A 21,223-nucleotide genomic window follows, 5' to 3' on the forward strand; every position below is an offset into this window, starting at 1 on the left:
ACCTCAACCTCTTTCGGTAAAGTCTAGCCCCAAGCACCTGTCCCAGGTGAGTCTTAGGAGGCCGCCGAGCGTCGCCGGAAAGTGTCGAGCGACTTCGGCAGGTGGGGGCGGGGCCTGGGCGGGGCTGGGCTCGGGGTGGGGCCAGCCAAGCGCCTGGAGTTTCACCGGATCCGGGATCCGAGGCCAGCGCCCCGCGCCCCGGGCCACGCTCAGCCATGGGGGCCTGTCTAGGGGCCTGTTCCCTGCTCAGCTGCGTGAGTGTCTACCCCGTCCCTGCTGCGCCACCGCTCACTTTTTCTCTACCTTCTCCAAGTACTTTCTTCTTTTTTGTTTTCTCCAAACTTGTCTTTCTGGGACCCCACAGGCGCCCTTCTAAACCTCTTTCCACAGTCACTCGGTTTCGGTAGCCGGGCTCTGGACAGCTGGTGTCGCCGCTCGGGTAACCGCGGGGAGGGGTGGGGCGCGGCTGGGTGCCCTAGGCGCCACCGCTCCGGGAACCGGGACATTGAGGCCCTCAGCGAGTGCAGGGAGCCCCGCCGCCACCGTGCGTGCCCCATCAAAGAGCGGCCCCCGGGAGCGTGGCGCGTCTCTCTCCGGGGCGCGGGACTCTTTGTGTGACTAGCAGGGTCCCGGCTCCCCTCTGCCTGTGCTTCTCTCTGGCAGAGCTGTCATTCTGTCTGTCCCTGTCGCCTGGCTCAGTCTGTTCTTTTGTGTTTGTCCTGTCTCTAGGGTTCGGGCTCAGTCCGTCTGTCTGAGCGTCAGAACCGTCTACATCCTCTCTCTGTGCGCAGTCTGGCCGGCTCACTCTTGGGCACTCCCCCCACCCCCAAAGCTCCGGACCCCTCCCCTCCAGCCCGAGCCGGGAAGGGGATGGGGGTTGGGGGTTGGGTATGAAGCCCTCCACTTGAACGAGGTTGGTGTCGATTGTCACCGACCACCCGGGTCAAACTTTGGATTCGGGAAGACCCAGAAATAGAAGGAGGTTGTATGTGCCCACCTGGTCGCCTGTGTTGGGGACCAGACGGGTGGCCAGCTCTGTTTTGGGGCAACAACGAACAGAGGGGAGGGGATGCAGCCATACCCGGCTGGGAGGCCCATACTTTCCCTTTCCCAGCCCCCTTCCCTTCCTCCCTTCACATTAAATCTGAGGTTCATTCAGACTGCTCCCTCCCCTTCTGGCCCCACACAAAGAGGGGCGGAGAGGGGCTCCAGCGGCTGGCTGCAAAATGAACGCTCAGGACTTGCTTCCTTTGTCCCTGATTTGTGTGCGTGTTAGGAGCGGGTGCCCAGGCCAGAGCTGGGCATCTAGAGGTTTTCTTTGTAGCCGTTTTCTGAGAGTGCGCTCAGCCTGGGGAGGAAATTGAGTGGGTCCCTGGACACAGCTCTTGTCCTCTGTTGGGCCTGTTTCCATTGAAAGGGGTGTGTGTGTGTGTGTGTGTGTGTGTGTGTGTGTGTGTGTGTGTTCTCTTGCTCCCTAGTCTGATCAAGAGTAAGGATATTGCTTGCTGATGCCTCTGCCCTTTTCCAGGCACTGCTTCCTGGTTAGGGAGGGAGACCGAGCCACTCACAGCCCACAAGATTCCTATCTGGTCTTGCCTGGTTACCCATGCCCGGCTGGGGGAGGGTTCTGAGGGCAGACCTGCCAGTTCCCTATGCCTTGCTCTCCCCATCTGTGAGCTGAAGGCCCCTGCAGTGCTTTCCTTGGTACACTATTGGGAATATAACAGATGAGAGGTGGAAACTGCCACCCAGCTCCTGTGTATAGTGAGCAGGCATCGTGGGAGCTGCTGTTATCCTGGAGGAAATGTAGGTGGAGAATTCCATCTGGAGAACAGAGCCAAGAACTTCTCTGAGTCACCCAGTCTGCAGGACAGAGATGAGGCCAGCCAGGCTTTGCTCAGATCCTCATTCCAGGGGTTAGCTCTCTTGTCTCAGGTTGCCCAGTGGAAATAGGAGGGAATTACAATCAGGTTTCAAACCCGAAGCCAGAGAGCTGGAGAGCGGGCTTAGCGTTTAAGAGCATTCATTGGCTGTTGGTCTGGAGGACCAGAGTTGGATTCCCAGTGCCTACAGGGCAGCTCACAATGATCTGTAACTCCAGTTCCTAGGTAGCTAGCATCCTCTTCTGTTTCCCTCAGGCACTGCACACACAGTGCACAGACATGCATGCAGGTAAAAACACTCATACACATAAGATAAAAATAAAAAAATGAATCTAAAATGAATTTTAAAAGTCTGAAGCCAGACACAGTAATGCAGTATTCAGAATGCAGAGGCAGAAGAATCAGAAGTTCAGGTCAGCTTCTACTACATAGTGAGTGTCAAACAAGCCTGGGATACAATTTTTTTTTTAAATCTGATTTTGGTCCAGGCTTCATCTCTTACATCCCCCTCCCCCCAAGTGCTTTCTGGTTGCCTAGAGACAGACCTGGTCTAGGGGAGAACTGGAAGATAGCTACTATCCAGGATCTGTAAGGGACCTGCCCCTGCCTTTGGTGCCCTCTGATGTTTAGTATGCCAGGTCATGTCCTGTACCAAAGCTCTTGGCCATGCTGTCTCACTGATTCTCCCAGAATACCTATGGCACTGTTACTCCATTTTACAGGTGACCATGCCCACAGTGGCCACCATTCACTCTGTCCTTACTGTAGGTCAGCACCCAGGAATGGAGCTATCTTATGGCATGGGCCCAGCACTGCAAGAAAAATATTTATGTATTTATGAGCATTTACTTTCCTCGCTGCAACAAAATACCCAGCAAAAGCAGCTTTAGCTCTCAGTCCGTTACTGCAGGGCAGGCTTGGTGGCAGGAACTTGTGACCACTGGTCACATTGCCCCGACAGTCAGGAAGTGGAAAGATGTGGATGTTTGTGCTCAACTTTCTTCCTCATTCAGTCAGGGACCCAAGCCCACAGGATGTTGTTATCTGCATTTACACGGGTCTCCCCTCCTCAGTGAACTAATCTAGATGCCCCTTTATACACAGGCCTACGTGTTTGGCTCTGAGACAACTCTAGATCTTGTCAAGCTGACAATCGACAGGAACTGTCATCCTGTATATGTGCCCTTGTGTTTAATCTTCGCAAAGACCCCAGCGGTGTGCTTGGTATTATTCTCATCCCAGGCTGGGGCTGTAGCTTGGTTGTTCTTGCCTAGAATGATGAAGCCCTGGGTTCCATCCTCAGTAAGGCATAAACCGAGCTTGATGACCTCAGCACTTGGGAGGTGGAGGCAGAAGGATCCGGTCAGGCAATGGTGGCACACTCTTTTAATCCCAGCACTTGGGAGGCAGAGGCAGGAGGATTCCCGAGGTCAAAGCCAGCCTGGTCACAGAGTAAGTTTCAGGGCAACCAGGACTGTTAAACAGGGAAACCGTGTCTCAAAAAAACAAAACCAACCAACCAAGCACTCCAAACCCACTAAATTAAAAAATGGTAAGAAGAAGGACCTGAAGTTCAAAGGTTCTCCTTAGCTTGAGTCCTAGGCTTCAGAATTGTCTCAGAAAATTGATTTCCATTTTTCTGATGAAGAAGCTGGAGCAGAGGGATTCAATGATTTCCTCACAGCAGAGCAGTAATAGGTGGTAGAGAGGGGCACTCCTCGATGCCCAGTACCCTGCTTCCGGGAAACGTTGCCCCATGGGAGTGAAGCTTTTTGGTTTTTGTTGTTGTTGTTTGTTCTTTGCTTGTTTTTCCAGACAGGCTACCTCTTGTAATAGCACTGGCTGTCCTGGAATTTGCTCTTATAGACCAGGCTGGCCTGGAACTCACTGAGATCCACCTGCCTCTGTCTCCCAAGTGCTAGGATTAAAGGCGTGCGCCACCTCCACCCAGCAGGAGTGAAGTTTTTAAGGATTTACTTATCCTTACGTGTGAGTGTATGTGCAGGTCCATGGGCACGTGCACATATGTGCTCCTGCAGAAGCCAGAAGAGAGTGTCAGATGTTCTCTGTCATTCCTTTGGGGTGGGGTCTTTCCCTGAACCCGGAACTCATGCTTTCTTGGCTAGATTGGAAGCCAGCAAGCCCCAGCTATCCTCCTGCCTCCACTCTGCCCAGGAGCTTGGGTTCCAGGTGTTCATGGGACCCATGATTTATTACATGGGTTCTGAGATCCGAACTCTGGTCTTCGTGATTGCGCAGCAAGCTCTCTTCACCATGGAGCCGTTTCTCCAGTCCACAGGAGTTCTTTTTTGTTGTTGTTGTTTTTTTATTTATTTTATTTATTTATTTATTTATTTATTTATTTATTTATTTATTTATTTATTTTTTGAGACAGGGTTTCTCTGTATAACAGCTCTGGCTCTCCTGGAACTTGCTTTGTAGACCAGGCAGGCCTCACACAGAAGTCTTGATGGGAAGGCCCCAAGTGTTTCTGGGTGCCTGGGTTGGTGGGAGACTTCTGTGTTCTCCTAGCTGTGACTCAGTTGTCCACTTCTGCTTGGCATTTGCACTGGACCAGTGAGTCCTGCCTTAGGTGGAAGATAGGCTGGGTTCACAGGGTGGGGAGTAACTAGACAAACCACACAGTCTGGGTGGCCAGCAGATTTTTAGGGAGGGTTGTGCGTTTGAGGAACTGTCCAAGACATGGGTTCAAACCCTGACTTGGCATCTTCTCATCTGCCCACGGTGGGCAGCACATACCCTCTCCGTGTCCATAGAGTTGGAGGAAGAGCAGGACCCACCCCTCACCTGTGTAGGTATTAAACAGTCCCGAGAGGGGTGCATGGATACATTTTGCATTGAGTTGGCGTGCAGCAGCCAAGCCACAAACAACACAGCGGTGAATTACTGAGGACTGCCAATGAGGAAGTGGGGACACCCCACTCTCGGGAAACACCACAAAACTCAGGGCTGTCTATATGGAGAGCCTGAACTTGGCCAAGTTAGTGTCCTGCCCAAGAGCCCATTTCATAGATAAGGATACTGAGAGTCCAGGGAGGGGAAACGTTGAAAGAGTTGGCTCCAGGAGCCTGCAGGGAGAAGTGTGGGAGCCTTCAGCTGTCTCTCCCTCTGTGCTTACATGACTGCGTGGTTTGTGGAGGCTTCAGGGTGCATCCCTGTGCCAAGTTTTGACTTTTAAATAGTTATGAGATCCTATCCTACCGTATTATATAGTATAATGCCTACCGTCTGGATGTTTGATCTTTGTTTTAGTCATTTATCTTTCCAGGCAGTCCTAGTTAAATGACCCAGCCGAGGCAAGTGGCGTTGTCAGAATGAATATCGTCAGTCCAGGCTCTCAGTGATAACTGCCGCCTTGTGTCTCCTGATGTCAGTTCTCTCTTCTGGGTGACTCAGAGCAGCCAGTGACTCTCTCCCCACGCCCCTGCTCAGCCATCTGCCTCCTCATTTTGGGACCATAGTTCTGTCACTAAGTGTAAATCTGCTGTCACTCTTCTTTGGGCCCCGTTGCCTTTGGGGGCAGGAAATCCAGAGACTCTCTGGCATAAACTTGAAGGACAGTGACTATCTCCCAGTACCGCTCTGGCCACTCTGGAAGTCAAGAAAATACAGTGGCATTTTGGCCGCTGCTTCTACTGTCTTGTCCTCCCCTTCCCCCTCCTCCTCCTTGGTACTGTGTTTTGATTTTTTAAAATATTTATTTATTATGTATACAATATTCTGTCTGTGTGTATGCCTTCAGGCCAGAAGAGGGAACCAGACCCCATTACAGATGGTTATGAGCCACCATGTGGTTGCTGGGAATTGAATTCAGGACCTTTGGAAGAGCAGGCAATGCTCTTAACCTCTGAGCCATCTCTCCAGCTCTTGTGTTTTGACTTTTGAGACAGATCTCGCATAGCTCAGGTTGGTCTTGAACTCATTACAAAGCCGAGGATGACCTTGAACTTGTGACCCTCCTGCTTCCGTTTCCCAAGTGCTAGGAGTACTCAAGTGGGCTACCACCTCCAGCTTTGTCTGTCTGTGTTGCTGGGTATTGAACTCAAGGCCTTTGTGCACTGGGCCAGTGCTGTGGCCTCTGAGCTACAATCTTACTTCCCCGCTTGGGCACGGGGTTCAGGGAGGTGAAATGGTTTGCCCCCCCTTTCCTTTCCTTTGTTTTTATTTCCACTTCTCTTTTCTCCTCTCCCATCCTCCCTTTCTCCCCCCACTCACTTTTCATCTCTTCTTCTCACCCCTTCAGGGTCTCATGTATCCTAGGTTAACCTCAGACTAACACCTGACCCTCCTGCCTCTGCCTCCTGAGTGCAGACACCTGCACCCCCTCTCCCAGGACCAACACCAAAGCCTTGTGCACACCAGGCACCAGCTGAGCTACATCACAGTTGCCCCTCAGCCCCACCTCCTGTACTGTGCTGAAATAAACACATGTTCTCACACATGATCTGCCTCTGCAGTCATTGTTTCTTTAGAGTGAGGACTCAGTATGTGACCCTGACCGACCTCGGGCACAAGAGTGCTACGGATTCTCCCCCATCAGCCGCCCTTGGCCTCAGTTTAGATTTCGGTACAGTTCAAGGTCATCAGCTTCACACTGATTTGCTGGCATCGCCAGCACCGCCTGCAGCACCTTTTCCATCTCCCCAGACAGAAACCCTTGGTCACCACGCCAGCTCACCGAAACTTCCTCTCAATGAATTCAGCTAATCTGGGTTCCTTATACCGTTCGTGTCCTTTGTGCTTGGATTATGTCATCCCGAATCCTGTCGTGCAGGTTGTGGCATTTGTTGGAATGGAATCTGTTTATTCATTATTTTGTGGCACATCTCCCTGTGTGGCCCAGACTGGCCTTGCACTGTCTCTGCCTTCCGATTGCTGGGGTTACAGGTTTGCTCCGTCACACCCAGCGTTTCCTTTGTAAGAGTTACATTAACACTCCGGTGTGCATCTAGACCAAACTTTATCTCTTCAGGGGTTGTTCAGTTTTTTTGTTTGTTTGTTTGTTTTTGTTTTTGTTTTTTTTTGATACACATCTAGGAGTGAAAGCCATTTTATTTTAAACACATCTCAAAATTGTGGCCCCTGAACTCCCTCTTATGCCTACCCAGCGCCCTACAAATGTTTCTAGGAACAACCAGGAGGGCAGATGAATGTCTTAGGGATACCTCTATCCACCTAGCTCCAAAGCTGTGTGACTAGCTGGGGAAGGGAGTAAGCTCTCCACTGTTGTCAGCATGCTTTCTGGGGTTCACTGCAGAGACTCCCCCAGGGTTGGTCAGATACTAAGAAACCTTGTAGCCTGGTGGCGCACGCCTTTATCTCAGCCCTCAGGAGGCAGAGGCACGCAGACCTCTGTGAATAGAATCCAGCCTGGTCTATAAATCAAGATTCAAGTCAGCTAGGGCTACATAGTGAGATTCTATCTTAAAAAAAAAAAAAAAGAGTTGGGTGGTGGTGTGTACACCCTTTAATTCCAGCACTTAAGAGGCAGAGGCAGGTGAGCTCTGAGTTCTGGGCCAGCATGGTCTACAGAGAAAGTTCCAAGTTTCAGGATAACTAGAGCTACAGAGAAACCCTGTCTTGAAAAACAAAACAAAAACAAAGAAAGGAAGGAAGGAAGGAAGGAAGGAAGGAAGGAAGGAAGGAAGGAAGAAAGGAAGAAGAGAAAAGGATGGGTTTTGGTGGAGGCCGGAAAATAGAAGATCAAGAGTTCAAAGCCATCCTCAGCTATGTAGCAAGTTTGAGACCAGCCTGGTCAAGCAGACAGTCTCAACAAGAACAACTAAGTTGCCTTTGCAATGCTGGAGAGTAAGCTCAGATCTTGTGCCAAGCCAGTACTCTACTGCTGAGCTACCTCTTCAGACATTTAAATTTTTTTTTACTTTGAAATGGGGTCTCACTGAGTCCTCCAGGCTAGCCTTGACCTCACTCTGCAGCCCAGGCTGGTTCTGAACTCACAACCTTTCTGCCTTAGCTTCTTGAACAGCTGAGATGACAAGAGTGCACCCCATGTGTGAAATCAGCAGATGGTGATCTAATGTGCTGCAGTGCACACGCCCGCGTGTGTGCACGTGCACACACACACACACACACACACACACACACACACACACACACACACCATAGAGCAGTCCTGTTGTGGAGGACCGTGATATACATGACAGGCACCTGGTTGTCAGCCTCCTCAGGTTATTTCCTGCCTTGTACAGCACACACGCACTTCGGTGTTCCTGCGAGCTCATGGCTGCTCTCCCTCCTGCCCAGAGGCCAGGGTGTCTGTACGAAGCAGCTCTGGTGGGACCTGGTCCAGGCCAGCCCAGGGTGGCAGGTTGATCAAGTGGTGTGTGGACTTGCACACTGGGGAGCAGGGTGTCGGGCCTGTATCTCTCTTAACCTGGGCCCTCTGGCTCCACATCAGGACCTGAGACACCCTGACGTTTGAGGTCTCAGGAGCTCCTGGAAAAGCTTCTGTGTTTTGACCTCTTGGTGACGAAATGAACTGAGACAGCTTCTCGCTGGAAGCTGGAACCTGGTCGCGCGTCTGACTTTTCCTAGTGGCACAAACTGAAAGTGCCAGGACCCGGAGGCGGGGCCTAATGGAAGAGGCACCTGACGTGGGAGGGAAGTCCCGGTTTGCACTACCCTTGCGGGGATTGTTTACATGGCTGGGGCATTTAGAAATTAAAGGACACTCCCATCCACAAGACTGTGGGCTGGGAAGTGGTGTGTCTGTGGGCAAAGCCTGGCGCTGGCCGCAGAGACCTGGGTTTCAATCCCTGCTCCTAGGCTGATGTATAGATCTTGGTCATATGAAACTTTTTTGAGGTGGTGACAGGGATGGACAGGCCGGCTTCAAATGCATTGTTTAGCTCAGGTTGGTCTTAAGGTCATGATCCTCTTCCCTCAGCCCTCCGCCTCTGGAGTGCTGGGATTCTAGGTGTGTGTGGCCATGCTCTGGCTCCTGTCACCTTTTTGGGTCTCGCTTTCTTCATATTTTAGATGGGAAGCATCCCGTGGGTGGGTGGCATGCTTTCCACACCCCCCCCCCCCGAGTTAGTTCTTTCTGTCACTTCCGTCTCCCGGCCTCAGTGCCGTGTGACCATGTTGCCCTGTAACCTCTGCTAAGCCTGTAATGTTTAACCTCATCATCTGCATGTGTAAACTGAGACATCTCTCTGGCTTCCCCAAAGCCCAGGAGGCCGGGCTTCAGGAACAACCGGAATATGGGACCAGAAGTTGCTGGTTTAGCATCCTTGTTGCTCTTGACTTTGTGGGTGACAGTATTTCCGGGGATCTTTCATTTTGGAAGAAGAGGCAAATAGGAAGGCAGCCACGTGGAGAGAGTTATGTCCCCCACGGGTTCAGAAAGTTCTCAGAGAAGCCAGAGCCTCTGAAGCTTCGGTCAGCCAAGCTGACCCAGTGGGCTGAGGTCGTTTCTGCAGTCGGGGCTGTGTACCCACAGAGGGTGTCCACTGTCCTATGGATGGAAGCCGTGGTCCGGATGGTCCCTATCTGCTCCCATCTGTCCATCAGACATCACACTGCCAGCTCACCATGCCTTCTTCACCTTCCTTCCTCAAATGCAACAGTCTCTGCTGCTGCAGGCAGGAACGTTTTTCCCTCTGGGTCTGGTATTGCTTCCTGATCCTTCAGCCCCCAGTTCACTTCCTCAAGGAGGGCCTTCTAGGACTTGCCATAACCCAGTCAAAACCAGTCTGGTTTGCTCTGTCACCGACGTGGAATCTCTCAGTATTTGAATAGCTTAAAATGTCAGTAACTTTTGGCTTAAGGTCTTTTTGGTCCACCGAAGACTGTTCCTCTTGGGTTCTTAAATACCTGGGTGAGAACTCAGGTTGTTTCCTCAAGACTTGTGCTTGGGATTGGTTTCCCAGAGGACTGAGTCTTTTCTCTACTGACTCAGCTGTGTGTCGCCTCCCTAGTCCCTCAGTGGTTTCAACCTAGGAAGGCTGCAGCCTACGTAGTGGATGGTGAGAGGCACTAGGCCACCATCAGCTGTCCAGCATGGGTTCTGCCCCAGACAAAACACAGCCTCCGGGGAGTCTCAATTTCAGATGTTTTGAGCATCCTGGTGTCTCAGGGCTTAACATGTATCTGGTTCTACGCGAAACACTTTATGTTCATTGAACACACAGTTCATAAGCCCCTATTAGGTTAGACCCAGAAACAGACAAAAATCCTTTTTTTTTTTTTTTTTTTTTTTTTTTGGTTTTTCGAGACAGGGTTTCTCTGTGGCTTTAGAGCCTGTCCTGGCACTAGCTCTGTAGACCAGGCTGGTCTCGAACTCACAGAGATCCGCCTGCCTCAAAAATCCATTCTTGTTACACGGAAGATGCAGACAGACAAGTAAGATACAAAGAGTAGTAGAGAACCATGGAGAAATCATGAGCTGGAGAAGAGATAGGGAGTCCCAAGGAGCTTGCATTCTGTCTGTCTGTCTGCGACAAGGTCTCATGTAGCCTAGGCAGGTCTCAAACTCACTAGGAAGCTGAGGTTGGCCTTGAATTCTTGATCCTTCTGTCCCAGGGATTACAGGCATATGTTACCACACCTGACTGGGGCTTACAATTTAAACACCCAGGACTGGAGAGGGCTCAATGGTTAAGAGCACTGTCTGCCCTTCCAGAGGTTCAGAGTTCAATTCTCAGCACCCACATGTCTCAGCACCCACATGGTAGCCCACAACCATCAATGGGAGCCAATGCCTTCTGGTCTGCAGGCTGCAAACATCAGTATACATAGACTAAATAAATCTAAAAAACAAAGTAATTTGAACACTCTACTTTATTCTCACAACTGCCCTATGAAGAGTGGCTACCTTCATGATCCCTATTTTATAGATGGGGAAACGGGCTCAGAGGTTGAGTGACAGGTCACACAGGTCATTCATCAGTGGCAGATGGCCTTCTGGTTTTCTTTCTAATCACCCCCTCTGGCTAAGCAATACTGTGACACTAGCCCTCACTTCTGCAGCTACAGGCTTTGTGGTCCTATATGGATTCAGTTGCAGTACTGAATTAGAAAGTTAAATGGGGGTTCTCTCCCCAGCTCAGCACAGACTTGAAGACCGAGGTGGGGCCGGTGGAGGGTGTTGAGTGCCCATGTATGAAATGGAACTGACGGGGCTGCCCTTCCCTGCCTCCCCTAGGCATCCTGCCTCTGCGGCTCTGCACCCTGTATACTATGCGGCTGTTGCCCCTCAACCCGGAACTCCACGGTGAGCCGCCTCCTCTTCACCAGCTTTCTCTTCTTGGGGGTGCTGGTGTCCATCATCATGCTGAGCCCCGGAGTGGAGAGTCAGCTTTACAAGGTAAGTGTCTGCGAGGGTGTTGGGAGGCACCGGATCGCCCCGCCCCGCCCCGCCCCGCCCCGCCCCACCCTTCACAGTCAAGGGAAAATGATTGAAGTTCCAAACGCTGGTACGCAGGGGTGGGAGGACACCTGAGCTTCCTACAGGGTGGATCCTACAGGAGCGGGTTCCCCTTGGAAAAGCCCATTTATCACTGCTGCCCTCTAGAGGCAGGTTCTGGGAGTGCGTCTCCCTTTGGATGTTGAAGCCCGGGTTGGGTATCCTGACTTGACCTTAGCGCACCCCCACAGGGGGTTTTGAGGCCCAAGACTTTAACATCTTGACCAGTGCAGAGGTGCGGATCCCTGCAGAGTCCGTAGAGAGGCCAACTCTCTCGGGGGTCCCGCAAACCTCTTAGTGGTTCTGCTAAAGGCAGGAGGTGGAGACCGCCTGAGATGGGGGTGTGGGATGTGGGCGATGGTTGTGAGGGGTTGTTATGGGATAGGGGTCTGGGCAGCCTCTCTTAGGGAAACAGGCCTGAGTGGAGGCTGCAGGGTTCTGGTGGATGGGGCTTTCAAGCTGCCCTGTTGTCTCCACAGCTACCCTGGGTGTGTGAGGACAGGACCCAGCAACCCTTGGTCCTGCAGGGCCCCGTGGACTGTGGCTCCCTGCTGGGTTTTCGCGCCGTCTACCGCATGTGCTTTGCCACAGCGGCCTTTTTCTTCTTCTTCATGCTGTTGATGATCTGCGTCCGCAGCAGCCGGGACCCACGAGCGGCCATCCAGAATGGGTAAGGGGCAACCACAGGCACCCGCACACTCCCCTGGAAGGCTCTTCTCCCCTCTGCCTATCCCCAGGGACTCTAGACCCTGCCCTCAGACTGGTAGAAGCCAGAGGTCAGCCTCAGCTGTTCCCGGGAACCATCCCCACCTTTTCTTTTTTTGTGAAACAGGAAACAGGGTCTCTCACCTGGGGCTGATTACACTAGCCTGGCTGGCCAGGTCCCCAGCGACAAGCATGTCTGGGTTTTTATGGGAGGGCTGAAGATCACCGGTTGGTCTTCATGCTTGTGTGACAAGTCACCTGTTGATCTACCCCTACTCAAATACGTTTTGAATGGAGGATAAAGTTCAGAGATGGTAGTGGTTGCTACACACACAACAGTTCAGTTCTAGTCTCGCCGCTTGGTTCTTCCCCCTGCCCTGAGTTCCAGTTTTTTTCTAGGAGTGGGGAAGCCCTTGTCTGTCAGGTCACCAGTATGCCCCTTCCTCTCTCCTAGGACCTGTCCCTTGGGTGGAGGTTCTGGGCTGCCTCCGCTCTGGTTCTGTCAAGGCCCCCACTCAGCTTCCCCCTTCATCTCTCTTGTAGGTTTTGGTTTTTTAAGTTCCTGATCCTCGTGGGTATCACCGTGGGTGCCTTCTACATCCCTGATGGCTCCTTTCCCAAGAGTAGGTGGCTCTGAGGGCACGGGAGGGGCAGCAAGGAGGGTGGGGGTGGCTCTGCCTTGGCATCACACTGACTCCAGGTGGCTGGCAGCCCTCTGCGTTTTCTTCACTAGATAGCATCCTAGTGCTGGGCTTTGAAGCCTTGGGGTAACTCGGGGTGGGGGACTACCTAGCCTGGACCCTACTCAGCCACGCCAAGAGAGGAGAACTCTGATTCTGTTAATGTCCCCACACAGAGTAGGACACGAGTGACTAATGCATGAGTCTGTGTGTTTGAGAGAGGACAGCTGAGTGAAGGCATGCTAGGAACCCTGGGGACCTGCTGTCCCCGTAGCCGCTCCTACGGCCCAACCACCCACCCCATTGCTCCCTCCCCACAGTCTGGTTCTACTTTGGCGTCGTGGGCTCCTTCCTCTTCATCCTCATCCAGCTGATCCTCTTCATCGACTTCGCACACTCCTGGAACCAGCGGTGGCTGTGCAAGGCCGAGGAGTGTGACTCCCCAGCCTGGTATGCAGGTCAGTGCCAGGCTGGCCTCCACACTGAGGGGCTGCGTGCCTGATGGATGGGGTCTGGAGTTGAAGTTTGGAGGAGGGAACGGGCCCTGGGAAGCTGCCTGAGGGGCCCTGAGGGGTTGAGATCCATAGCTTCCGACAGACAGACTACACAGAGCAGGGAATGTGCCAGGCCCTTTTGGTGGCGGCTCAACCATACTTTAAGTGATGTCTGGTTATTGGAATCCCTGCTGAATCCCCTCCACTTCTCCTAAGTCTGTAAGAAAGTCCGGGCCAGCATTCATTGCCCTTCTGACCTTTCTGAGCCTGCTGGTCTCTGTCTAATCATCAGATCTCATGAGTTATTGACAAGACCCTTGTTTTTGTGAGCAACTGATGAGAATCTTGCCACGTACTAATGACAATTTGCTAGTATAACCTTTTCTTTCTTTTTTCAAGACAAGGTTTCTCTATATAACAGCCCCAGCTATCCTGGAAATTGCTTTGTAGACCAGGCTGGCCTTGAACTCACACAGATCTGCCTCTGCCTCCCAAGTGCCGGGATTAAAGATGTGTGCCACCACCGCCCAGCAACCTCTTCTAAAAATATTACTGGGGATTAAACCCAGGATCTTGCGCATGCTAGTCAAGCAAGCACTGTACCGCTGAGCTACACCCCCAGCCCACTTCTTTCTTGTTATTTTGAGGCATAGTCTCACTAGGTTGCCCAGGCTAGCCCATGAGGCCATGGTTGACTGTGACTGGAGATTGGCACCCCTTTCCTCATTGAATAACCCATGGCTTGTGGGATCACTATTATACGCTCACGCGGGGCACTCTGTTCAAACTTTTTAAAAACAATTTCTTTTAATATTCACTAATGCATGTCAGTGCCTGACCACAGTAAGGGTCCCGGTGTGGTGGTGCACACTTTAATCCCAGTGCTCAGGAGGCAGAGACAGGCAGATCCCTGTGAGTTAGAGGCCAGCCTGCTCTACAGAGCAAGTTCCAGGACAGTCAGGGCTACACAGAGAAACCCTGTCTTAGAACAAGAAGAAGAGGAGAATTAATGAGACTATTTTAGAAAATGGGATGTTTTGAGTTCAGATTGGAGCCTGGGTTTATTGCGGGATCGTTCATCAGTCATTTTTCTAGATTTCAAAATTTAATCATATTCAAGACCCAAGGCTGCTGAAGTTGGCTAACCAAAACTAGAACTTTAGGCGGGGGTGAAACATATAATGGAGCATAAAAGTTGAATTTCTCATATCTTATATCGTCTTGTGGGCTTTACCAGCACATTATTTTGGCTTTATTTATTTTATGTGTATGGGTTTTTGTCTGCATGTGTGTGTGTGTCAGTGTGTGACATATCACCTGGGACTGGAGTCATGGATGGTTGTGAGTCACCATGTGGGTGCTGGGTGCTGACCCCAGTCCTTTGTGAGAGCAGCAAGTGCTCCTAGCTGCTGAGCTGTCTCCAGCCCTACCCGCAAATTCTTTCAGATGATAGCGGTACAGTGACATCCGGTACAACCCTGTTTTGATTTACTGTCCTTAGAGTGACAGGCACCTCCTTACAGCCGTATGAGTCATTATGGATTGAGTTGGGCAGGAACTCACAAAGGTGCTGTGGGGAGCCACGCCTCACATCAAGAAACTGAGGCCTATGGCAGGAGGGCAGCTGCAGCCCTCTGGGGTAGCTGGCGCTCCTGTCTCTGCCTCACGAATCTGAGCTGTTGCTCTTCTCCACGGTGCCCAGGCCTTTTCTTCTTTACCTTCCTCTTCTACCTGCTGTCCATTGCTGCTGTGGCGCTGATGTTCGTCTACTACACCGAGTCTGGCGCCTGCCACGAGGGCAAGGTCTTCATCAGCCTCAATCTCACCTTCTGCGTCTGCGTCTCCATCGTTGCCGTCCTGCCCAAGGTCCAGGTGAGCCTGCCCGTTGGTCCAGTCTCTTTGCAGGTGGGACTTCATGGATGAAGCTGGGTCCCAGGACAGGCACTGACAGGTCGAAGAGACCTGGCCTGTGTTGATAGCATCTAAGCTCCTGGTCTCCTGATTTGGCTGTCATATCTACAAGCTAGGCATCTTTGGGAAAGTGCTTTTTAAAAATTTTATTTATGCTTTATGAGTGCTCTGAATGTACACCTGCAGGCCAGAAGAGGGCATCAGATCCTATTATGGTTGTGAGCCACCATGTGGTACTGGGAATTGAACTTGGGACCTCTGGAAGAGCAGACAGTGTTCTTAACCTCCAAGTCAGCTCTATAGTCCCTTGTACGGGTTTTTAAAAGACAAAACTGTTTGGCCACTGTATTTCCCATTTGACCGTTATTTTCCAAGAACTACAACTCCCAGAATTCCAGGAAGTCACCTGGTTCTTGGGCAGGTGGGGCTTGCAGGTTGGCTTTGGTTCTTACAGTGCCCATGTCAAAAGGTCAGGTGTGCTTATTATCCAAGAGCTAGGGAGGTGGGGACAGCTAGCCTAGCCAAACTGGCAAGCACCAGGTCCCACTGAGAATCTTGTCTCTCAAAAACAAAAGGATGGTTCCTGAGGGGTGACAGGTGAAGTGTCTTTGGCCTCCATGGTCATGTGCATACACACATACATGTAACACACACGTACACACAACATACACACATACATACACATGCATGCACACACATGCACGCGCGTGCGCGCGCACACACACACACACACACACACTTCTACAAAATGCAGATTCTTAGCCAAGGCTAGTAAACAGCAGAGTGGGGATTTGAACCAAGAGCTCGTGCAGGCAGTGAGGAGAGGGGCAATCCAGCAAGGAGTCAAGGCTGAACGAAGCCAGTTTCTTTGTGAGCTTTGTGGAGCAAAGGCAGGGATCTGGTGAGGCAGGAGCTTCCATGGGGGCGGTGCTCAGGGCCTTATTTCCCCTCTCCAGTCCCCCCTCCTGCCCCAACCAGAGGGGCCAGGTGAGGTGGGAGAGGAGGGGGCTGCAGAGTCTGGAGTGTGACAGTGGGGTGTAGGGCGCAAGTGAAGCTGAGCAAACTAGAGAGGGGCTGACCCGAGCATTTGCAAAAGAAAGGGTTTTGGTAATCTGGGGTGTCAAGAGAAAGAATTGGGGCTCCAGTTTTGGGTAGGGAAGAGTGGCGGGTGCTCTAGCGGGGTGAGCGGGCTGAGCTCTTACCTATGAACTGTCATTGCCAGGATGCCCAGCCTAACTCAGGCCTGCTGCAGGCCTCCGTCATCACGTTGTATACCATGTTTGTCACCTGGTCGGCCCTATCCAACGTTCCTGGTGAGTGTGAGGCAGGCACTGGTCCAGCAGTGGCCTGCTGAAGTATTAGGGACATCACAGGGGTGTGGAACACCTAGAGGCTCAGTACTGGGGGTGGACAAGAGGGCCCCATCTGCTCCTGGAGTTGTTTATCTGTCTTTACTGTGTCTGCCACCCCTGTGAGTGTGTCTGTCTGTCTGTCCTCTTGGGTCAGCTCTCTGCCTCTCCTCAGAGTTCCCTGGCTCCTAGATCCAGTCAGCTAAGGTTAAAGGTATCTGTGTTCCATACCCAGACCAAAAATGCAACCCTCACCTGCCCATCAGAAATGGAACAGGCCAGATGAACTTGGAGGACTACAGCACCGTGTGGTGGGATGCTCCGAGCATCGTGGGCCTCGTCATCTTCATCCTGTGCACCTTCTTCATTAGGTACCAGGGACTTGGGCTCCGGGACGGGTGCTGAGTGGGGGAGAGAGAGAGGACTGGGGAACTTCCTATTGCTGTGATAAGCACTGTAACTAAAACCAGCACGGCGAGGAAAAGGCTTATTTGGATTACAGTTGTGTGTCTCAGCCATGTCTGTCACGGAGGGAACACTGCCTATTGGTTTGCTTTCGGTGGCTTGTTGAGTTCTCTTTCTTCAACACTCCAGGCTCATCTGCCCAACAATGGTGTCACCCACAATAGGGTAGGCTTTCTTCTCCCCCCCCCTCTCCCCCTCTCCCTTATAATGATAGATTAAGCAATCGTTAATCAAGAAAATGCCCCTTTTAGTTGGTTCTCTCCTTCGGGATTGAACTTATGCCATTAGGCTTGGCAGCAGGTGACTTGACCTTCTGAGCCATGTCCCTGGTCCTGTTTATTATTGTCGCGAAAACTTTCTCATGGAATTTATTAGAACAATGCTATGGGCCAATAGAAACAGCAAAGAATCAAAGTATTAAGGTGCAAGCTATAAAAAAAAAAAAAAACCTTCCCAAGTAAAATTCCAAAATGTTGAATGTACTGAGGTATTCATTAGCCAACCAAGAGCTCAAGAAAGGCCAGCACCCAGATAATAAAACACAGACGTTTAAAAATTACTCCTGCATATATGAGCTGTTGTGTATGTATGAGTATGTACCATATATGTGCATGTTGTGTATGTACCATGGCACATATGTAGAGGTCAGGGGATAAGGCTATGAAGTCAGCTTTCTGCCTCCACCTTTACATGGGTTGTGAGGGTGAAACTCGGGGTCACCAGGTTTGAGCAGCAAGGACATTTACCTCATTGAGTCACCTTGGGGGACCCATGGCATTTTTTGGTCTTTCTTTTCAGTGCTGGGATCCGGCCAGGGCCTTGCACGTGCTAGACCAGTGCTCTGCACTGACCTCCCCTCTGCTTGCTTTTCCTAAACACGAAGGCAGTGGCTAACACCAGATACCCAGGACTAACAAAGCTCAGAGTTTCCAGACATGGCTCATGCCTTTAATTCCCACCCCTGGGAAGCAGAAGCAGGAGGATTGCTGTGAGTTTCAGAACGACATAGTGACATAGTCCGGGCCAGCCTGGGCTTGTGAGACTGTCACACAAAACAACCAGAGTGCTGCGCTGATGAGTCAGGGCGAAAGTATAGGCTGTGCAGATATGAGGACCTGAGCTTACATCCCCAGCTTATACTACAGGACACTGCTGTACCCCAGCATATACCACAGGACACTGCTGTACCCCAGCATATACTACAGCACACTGCTGTACCCCAGCATATACTACAGGACACTGCTGTACCCCAGCTTATACTACAGGACACTGCTGTACCCCAGCATATACTACAGGACACTGCTGTACCCTAGCATATACTACAGGACATTGATGTACCCCAGCATATACTACAGGACACTGCTGTACCCCAGCACTGCAGGGTTGAGACAGGAGGGGCTCGGGAGCTTGCTGGCCAGCCGGTGTGTCTGAAATGTCAAGTTCCAGGTTTAGTGAGAGACCCTGTTTCAAAAAAGAAAGTGGATGAGCAGTTGAGAGAGGAATCTAACATTATCTTTTGCCTACACATTTACACACATACACATACATACACATATGCATCATGTCCCTTACAGGCAAGCACACTACACATGCACACATATACATACACCTTCCACCCAATAAAAACAGCCTGTATTAATCTTCTTTCTGTCACTGTGATAAACACCATGGATCAAAAGCAACTTGGGAGACAAGGATTTATTTCGGCTTATGCTTCCAGACAGGAAACAGTTCATCATGAAAACGTGTCTGAGCAAGAACTCAAGGTAGAAACCTGGAATTAGGAACTGAGGCAGAAGCCATGGAAAACCACTGCTTCCTGGCTTACTGCATGGCTTGCTCAGTTGGCTTTCTTATGCCTGTCCAGGGTGGCACTGCCCACATTGAGCTGGGTCCTCCTATATCAATAATTAACCAAGATAATGTCCCAAAGACTTGTCTACAAGCTGATCTGGTGGAAAGAATTCCTTGGTTGAGGTTCCCTAGTTCGTGACCAAAACTGAGCCAGCAGAACCTTGATGAATGAAGCTCCTGGTTTGGTGCTTTCAGTACTTGGTACTCAGTACTCAGTATTCGGTACTCAGTATTCAGTACTCAGTATTCAGTGCCTGTTCTGGAAGTGGTGAAGTGATTATTTAGTTTATACCCTGGACCGGACATTTGGGAGGTACTTGAGGGAATCAAGGGCTCACAGAGCTGTATTTTACTCAGGTTTGTAAGGATCGGAGTAGAGCTGAGAGATGGAACTGTGTTGGCTCCTGGGCGTCCAAGGAGCCTGGGCCACCCGAGTCTAGTGTTGTGACCCTGGCTCACAAGTCACGCCCTGCTGTGTCTGCCCATCTCCGTCAGTGGCCCTAATAGCCTGCCTTCCTCTCCCACAGTCTGCGATCTTCTGACCACCGGCAGGTGAACAGCCTAATGCAGACGGAGGAGTGTCCCGTGGAGACGATGCAGCAGCAGCAGGTGACCATCAGTGAGGGCCGCGCCTACGACAACGAGCAGGATGGTGTCACCTACAGCTATTCCTTCTTCCACTTCTGCCTGGTCTTGGCCTCCCTGCATGTCATGATGACACTTACCAACTGGTACAGGTGCGCTGAGGCAGCCTGGTGGGCGGGAGGACCCAGCCAGCCCCGGGTGGACTCCCTGAGTGTTTTCTCCAGCCCCTCCTGGGTCTTCCGGTCTCTGCTCAGGCTTGGGAACCTAGGTGGCAGAACCTGTCTTAGGCCCCCACAAAACAGACCCTTCTGCCTTAGTTTCCCTGCTGTGCCTTCATCAGCCCAGCTTCTCACACTTTAGCTAAGAGACCAGAATGGACAAACAGGAGGTGGGGCTGGGCTTCAGCAGGGTGACCATGTTTGCAAATCAGAGCTGGGTTGTGGGGGAGCCCAGTGTGGGGTGCAGGGAGAGGCAGGATTAGGGTACGGCAATCAGAATGGAAGCCACGGAATTAAGCGTTGGAATCAAGAGGTCTAGAGTTGGGGTTGGGACAATGGAGAGCTGCATCTTGTCAGGACTATTGGGGAGCAGTCGTGTATCAGTGTGCATTGGGGCTAGCTCATTTGGTTAAAATTGGGGTTCAGAGGCAATCAAACCAGTTAGAGGGGCAAGGAGCTGAAATCAGGGGCCAAGGCTGAGTCATCAGATTAAGGACCAAAGTCAAGGCCAGGAAGGCTTAAGGACAGAGTTCATCAGTCCTCAGGGGTGAGGGGTGAGGCCAGAGAACTGGGTGACAAAATACTGAAGATGGGGTTTCTCTGTGGTTGTCCAGGTGTGCTTGAACTTGAGATCCTCCTGCCTCACTTTCCTGAGAGGCTGGGATTACAGGCCTGGGCCGCTGGCCCTTGGACTTTTTTGTTTTGCTTTTGATACAAGGTCTCATGTAGCCCAGGCTGGTCTCTCAGATTTATTATGTAGCCAAGGATGGTCCTTAACTCCTGTTCTTCTTGCCTCGCCTTCCAAGTGCTTGGATTATTAGCATCACTATGCTTGGCTCAGGATGACAGAATGAGGGACGAAGAGGCAGGTCAAGTCAAAACCTAGACGTCTGGTCAAGATGGGAATTGAGGTCAAGGTTGGCTCTGTGGTCCAGGGTCCCAAGGCCAGGGTGTCTCCAGTGTGAGACACAGGAAGTGGAGGTGCAGGGTAAGGAGCTAGGGTTGGGTTTAGTTATGTCAAATCAGGGAACAGGACTGAGGTCACAGGATTGGGGGCCGAGCTCATGAGCCGGATGGTGTGTTCCAGCCCTGGCGAGACCCGGAAGATGATCAGCACGTGGACCTCTGTGTGGGTGAAGATCTGCGCCAGCTGGGCAGGGCTGTTCCTCTACCTGTGGACCCTGGTGGCCCCCCTGCTCCTGCCCAACAGAGACTTCAGCTGAGAAGGCCCTGCAGCCCGCTCACCTGGTGCCTTGGGGCTCAACAAGGGCCGGCCCACCCTCGGTCGCACCCACCCACCCTCTTCCAGGACCTGCCCGAGTCAGGGACCCTCCATTCTCAGTGCCTCTGGGGTCTGTGGAATATTAGGCTCTGATCAAGCCCCACTTTCTGCTGCCCGTGGCCATGCACACTCACCCTTGGGGCAGAAGTAACTCCTGTTCTCAGGGTCCCCAGAAGAGGGCATGGAAGGAGAGTGGCCCAGAGCTGCTCAGCTGGCAGGGGGTACCCACCCCACTGGGGTGCCCACACCAAGGCCTGTGATCCAGGCCTCCAGAGCCAACACTCTTTCCTAGACCACGTGCCTTACTGAGTCTCTGAGACTCCACCCAATAAACACACCCGTCCACGTG

At 51.7% G+C, this 21,223-nt stretch overlaps 1 protein-coding gene across 1 annotated transcript; it reads left to right on the forward strand.

Annotated features, from left to right (window-relative positions):
* Window positions 1-135: 135 nt before the first annotated feature.
* On the forward strand, window positions 136-21,223 carry Serinc2 (serine incorporator 2). Its single transcript, XM_050155747.1, has 10 exons — window positions 136-254; window positions 11,071-11,232; window positions 11,811-12,001; window positions 12,580-12,659; window positions 13,037-13,174; window positions 14,913-15,082; window positions 16,344-16,434; window positions 16,706-16,841; window positions 19,317-19,526; window positions 20,680-21,223. Exons 1-10 carry the CDS (start codon window positions 216-218, stop codon window positions 20,813-20,815), a joined length of 1,353 nt encoding a protein of 450 aa, XP_050011704.1. The 5' UTR covers window positions 136-215; the 3' UTR covers window positions 20,816-21,223.

The sequence above is a fragment of the Alexandromys fortis genome, unplaced genomic scaffold (genome assembly GCF_014885135.2).
Source record: "Alexandromys fortis isolate MF-2015 unplaced genomic scaffold, M_Fortis_MF-2015_v1.1 scaffold_26, whole genome shotgun sequence".
NCBI classification, from domain to species: Eukaryota; Metazoa; Chordata; class Mammalia; order Rodentia; family Cricetidae; genus Alexandromys; species Alexandromys fortis.

Coding starts and splice junctions, on each gene's coding strand:
- Serinc2 (XM_050155747.1), top strand. CDS start 216: ATGGGGGCCTGTCTAGGGGCCTGTTCCCTGCTCAGCTGC. Junction 12,660..13,036: donor TGATGGCTCCTTTCCCAAGA/GTAGGTGGCTCT, acceptor CCCTCCCCACAG/TCTGGTTCTACTTTGGCGTC. Junction 19,527..20,679: donor ACACTTACCAACTGGTACAG/GTGCGCTGAGGC, acceptor GGTGTGTTCCAG/CCCTGGCGAGACCCGGAAGA.